Here is a 5,173-nt window from a genome sequence, read left to right as displayed (position 1 = left end):
TAATGGCACTTGGTTTTACTACTGGATGTTTTATGTAAAATAATTACCGTCTCTACCTTCTTTGTGTTAAATTTTAATGTCTATTTAATAATAATCTTTCACAAAGGCAGCTTTCTACAGATCAAAAAATCACCACCTATTAGCTGGTGTATCATAATCCCCATTCAGTAATACAGTAGTACATTAATAGTTTAATCACCAGTAACCAACTGTTGTATCATAATCCCCATTCAGTAATACATTAGTACGTTAATAGTTTAATCACCAGTTACCAGCTGTTGTATCATAATCCCCATTCAGTAATACAGTAGTACATTAATAGTTTAATCACCAGTTACCAGCTGTTGTACCATAATCCCCATTCAGTAATACAGTAGTACATTAATAGTTTAATCACCAGTTACCAGCTGTTGTATCATAATCCCCATTCAGTAATACATTAGTATGTTAATAGTTTAATCACCAGTAACCAACTATTGTATCATAATTCCTCATTAGTAATATAGTAGTACTTTGTATGTTAAGAGTTTAACTACAGGCTACCATTTGTCGTATCATATCTAAAGTTTAGTAACTTGATAATTTTTTAGATGCTTAGAATTTCAATATCTACATTTACAGAATCAAAATCATTTTGAAATTTATATTGTTAACCGATTAATCAACTTTTTTCTTTCTTCCTACAGCACCTTCTGACATATGCTACACCGACAGTGACTGTCCAGTTGGAAAAATCTGTGAGAACAGCAAATGTATTGATGCTTGTCGCACAGACGACTCCTGTTCTTATGATAAAGCATGTATAAATCGTCGCTGTCAAGACCCTTGCAGTTTCTACGGAGTTTGTGGAGTCAATGCCGATTGCCGTTCAGCAAATCACAAAGCTATCTGTGAATGTCCTATTGATTACACTGGAAACCCAGAAGTGATGTGTACTTTAGGTAAACATTAATCAATATTTTTAGGTTGAAACTTTGCCTTTAGCTTTGCATGTTTTTTTGATAATCACTTTGTTTATTGTGCTAACATAGTTTGTGGATCTGATCGATATACTGCCATCAAATAACTTTAAGTTTTTGTAGAATTGTCACATTTATTTCTTCATACAGAAGACTAAGTATTTTTTTCTCTGACATTTACAGGAAGAATAGATGAAGATGAATGCAAAGTAGATGAAGACTGTAGTTTTGGTTTCATTTGTGTGCAAGGAAAATGCATTGGTATGTTTATTTTTAATAACATTCTGTATAATGTGTGTGCAGGAAACAAAATCTTCCTAATATTTTGTCTATATAATCTGTTGATATCTATATATTACATCTCGGCTATTTTTCAAGATCTTATTTAATTTCTTCACTAGTAAACTTTTTGAAAAATATTAATCCTTTACACCTGACGTTCTGACTTTTCCTTAGAGAATTCTAAAATCATTCCAAAATTCTAAATGAAGTAAATAGAATATTTGTTTTCATGTTCTGAACTTCAGCAAGTGAATCTGTATTCATCTTTGAATAAGAATGTCTGATTATTAAAATATTTCTAAATTGTGAAGTTTTAATGAGTTCTAGTATTAAATGAACAAACTCTTTCCTATGATATAATGATGAAGTTATGAAGATAGGATAGATCGTGAATTCCTTTTCTAAGAAAAACATCATTTTTTGTTCATTGTTCATACTTTATAGTTACCAATCCTATTTAATGAATAATCTTGATTGTATAGTCCCTAATTTAGCACTTCTTTTTCTCATACATAGAGGGTTGTCGTAGTGATGACAACTGTCTCCCTACCAAGGCCTGCATCATCCAGCAGTGTCAAAACCCTTGTAGTCAGCCAAATGCTTGTGGCATCAATACCAACTGTCAACCCGTTTTCCATCGTCCCATTTGTACATGCCAACCTGGATTTGTTGGTGATCCCAATGTGGAGTGTCAACTTGGTATGCTATTCATGCTCCTTGTTTTCTCCGTAAACCCTAATGATGTAGTACTAACTTGTTATAGAGATGACATCAGTAAAAGTTTTGTACTTCTTGTTCAGAAATCATTATTATAAGATATCTCTTGGATTGTATGTGTTTTATAATTAGGAACGTAATTGTCCCATTTCTCATTTAATATTTGGTAATTGGAATATCATTATAGTTTAGTGCAACAAATTAACTAAAAAAATTATGATGACTTTTTACTGTAGTGGGTAAAGGTGAATGCAAAACTGATCCGGACTGCCCTATTCAACACATCTGTGATGACAGCAAGTGTATCAGTAAGTATTACAGGAAGCTGTCGTTTGTGTTAATCGTCCCTGTTTGTTCAATCTAATTTCTTTGTTGTTGTTAAGTTTTAGAACTTCAGGTAGATTTTAAAAGACGTTGAACCTGAAAAACTCATTAATAAAACTCTTTAGTTGGTGAATAGAAAAACTCTGCATCTAACGAGCCTCTAATATTCTAAAATGAAAATTCTGTTAATAGTTGGATGCAGAACAGACCAGAACTGTGCATATGATGAGGCTTGTATCAATCGCATCTGCCAAAATCCATGTAGTTTTTATGGGGCGTGTGGAAGAAATGCCATTTGTCAACCAATCAATCATCAGCCTGACTGCTCTTGTCCTGCAGGTTACATTGGTAATCCCAACGTCGTGTGTAACAAAGGTAAGAAGAAAAACTTTAATACTTGTCTAAAAAATATATATATATATATATATTTTTTTTGTGATCATAAATGTGAATTTATGTCTTTCATTTTTTTGCTGTCATGAGTATTATGTTTATCTAAACTGATGGCCCAGCATGGCCAGGTGGTTAGGATGCTCGACTCGCAATCCGCAGGTCGCGGGTTCGAATCCCCGTCCCACCAAACATGCTCGCCCATTCAACTGTGGGGGCATTATAACATGACAGTCAATCCCACTATTTGTTGGTAAAAGAGTAGCCCAAGAGTTAGCTAGCGGAGATAGCCCTCGTGTAGCTTTGCGCGAAATTCAAAAACAAACAAAAAAATAATAATCTAAACTGATGAATTTAAGTTTTGTTTTCAAGTGACCTAGCTTTGAGTTTGTGTATTGATTAAAGAATATTGCCTCTACTATAGAAACTATACCTGTGGAATGTACTCATGACCAAGATTGTGTGCAGGGGAAGATTTGTGACAACAACCACTGTATTGGTAAGATAAACAAGCTTGACTTTAACATTTGTACAAAACTAAATGTAATTACCAGAACTTGAACAAATAATTTGTAAACATTTAGAATACTTATAGATGATAATTAAAACAAGAGACAAAACTAACATTTAATTAGACTTCCATATGAGAAGGAAATAAAATATTGACTAAGTGTTTTCATTAAATAAATGCTTTTCTTTTTTTCTTACTGATTAGTGGGTTGTCGTCATGACAATAATTGTCCCTTGGATCGAGCTTGTATCAATGGTCAGTGTCAGAATCCATGTTTACTGCCTCACAGTTGCGGTCAAAATGCTCACTGCAATCCATCCAATCATAGACCAGTGTGCACCTGTCCGTACAACTTCCGTGGAAATCCTCTTATTAAATGCGAACCTGGTTAGTGTAATATTACGTTAACTTTCCATGACATGCTGTGGGTGTCAATAACTATTTGTAGTACAAAGTACTCTGAAAAAAGTATATAGATTAAAAACTAAAACTATAAATAATGATTTTTACATTAATTTATACTTCATAGTTTGAACCAAGACTCTTTCAATTGCTACACTTTATTTTCTGAACAGAGATTCTTACAATAGTAAAAATCTCATTCTTTTCTGACAATGATTGTTCATCATTATTTTATATTTACATCGAGTTTCGTTTTTTTATTTCACAGTTCCTGATGATTACTGCACAAATGACATTGAATGTCCGATTGGAAAGATTTGTAAAAATGAACGATGTATAGGTGAGTTGAACGTTTTAATTACACCTGAACAGATCTAGTTATTAAAATCTGAAACCTGAAAAGTACTGTTTACAAACTAAGCAATTACAGACAGTCTGTGGACATTTTTTTTACAAGTTTCATAATGTTATTAATTTTAATCCTACACACTGAAAGTGATATTACATTGTATTACTGATCATCTTATTTCTAGAGGGTTGTCGCGACGACGCAAACTGTGCATTCGATAAAGCCTGCATCAATGCAATTTGTCAGAACCCTTGTAGTATCTATGGTGCCTGTGGAGTAAATGCTGTCTGTAAGCCTATTAATCATGACCGAGTGTGCAGCTGTCCTCCTCAGTATACCGGAAATGCAGGAGTTCAGTGTGTCAAGAGTAAGTTTTGTCATCTACCACGATATTATTCCTGCTATAAATAATATCCTACTTCCTTTAATACTTTATCATACTTCCTTTAATACTTTATCATACTTCCTTTAATACTTTATCCTACTTCCTTTAATACTTTATCCTACTTCCTTTAATACTTTATCATACTTCCTTTAATACTTTATCCTACTTCCTTTAATACTTTATCATACTTCCTTTAATACTTTATCCTACTTTCTTTAATACTTTAATTTATTTGTGGGAATTAAGTTTTGTTAGAAGTTTGTAAATGCATAACTATTGTCTTAAATAGCCCACTCAGTGAAGCATACTGTAACCTTAACTAGAGCTCTCAGTGAAGCATACTGTAACCTTAAGTAGAGCACTCAGTGAAGTATGTTTATTGTAACCTTAACAAGAGCACTCGGTGAAGCATACTGTAACCTTAACTAGAGCACTCAGTGAAGCATGTTTATTGTAACCTTTACTAGAGCACCAGTGAAGCACGTGTTTATTGTAACCTTTACTAGAGCACACAGTAAAACATGTTTATTGTAACCTTTACTAGAGCACTCACTGAAGCATGTGTTTATTGTAACCTTTACTAGAGCACTCACTGAAGCATGTGTTTATTGTAACCTTAACTAGAGCACTCAGTGAAGCACATGTTTATTGTAACCTTAACTAGAGCATTCGGTGAAGCACTTGTTCATTGTAACCTTTACTAGAGCACGCAGTAAAACATGTTTATTGTAACCTTTACTAGAGCACACAGTAAAACATGTTTATTGTAACCTTTACTAGAGCACTCACTGAAGCATGTGTTTATTGTAACCTTAACTAGAGCACTCAGTGAAGCACATGTTTATTGTAACCTT

The 5,173-nt window shown here is 33.3% G+C and overlaps 1 protein-coding gene across 1 annotated transcript in view; it reads left to right on the top strand.

Moving 5' to 3' along the window:
* Nucleotides 1–5,173, top strand: part of LOC106472036 (fibrillin-2-like) — a gene marked incomplete at its 3' end in the record, with an annotated part of 41,844 nt that overhangs the window by 32,778 nt on the left and 3,893 nt on the right. The window contains exons 44-52 of the mRNA XM_022400642.1: nt 687–941; nt 1,143–1,220; nt 1,758–1,940; nt 2,195–2,266; nt 2,475–2,657; nt 3,097–3,171; nt 3,388–3,570; nt 3,854–3,925; nt 4,119–4,301. Coding sequence (XP_022256350.1) covers nt 687–941; nt 1,143–1,220; nt 1,758–1,940; nt 2,195–2,266; nt 2,475–2,657; nt 3,097–3,171; nt 3,388–3,570; nt 3,854–3,925; nt 4,119–4,301 — 1,284 coding nt within the window. The remainder of the gene's footprint in view (nt 1–686; nt 942–1,142; nt 1,221–1,757; nt 1,941–2,194; nt 2,267–2,474; nt 2,658–3,096; nt 3,172–3,387; nt 3,571–3,853; nt 3,926–4,118; nt 4,302–5,173) is intronic.

This window comes from Limulus polyphemus, unplaced genomic scaffold, assembly GCF_000517525.1.
Source record: "Limulus polyphemus unplaced genomic scaffold, Limulus_polyphemus-2.1.2 Scaffold5034, whole genome shotgun sequence".
NCBI lineage: Eukaryota > Metazoa > Arthropoda > Merostomata > Xiphosura > Limulidae > Limulus > Limulus polyphemus.
This window is presented reverse-complemented; position numbering and strand designations above follow the sequence as displayed.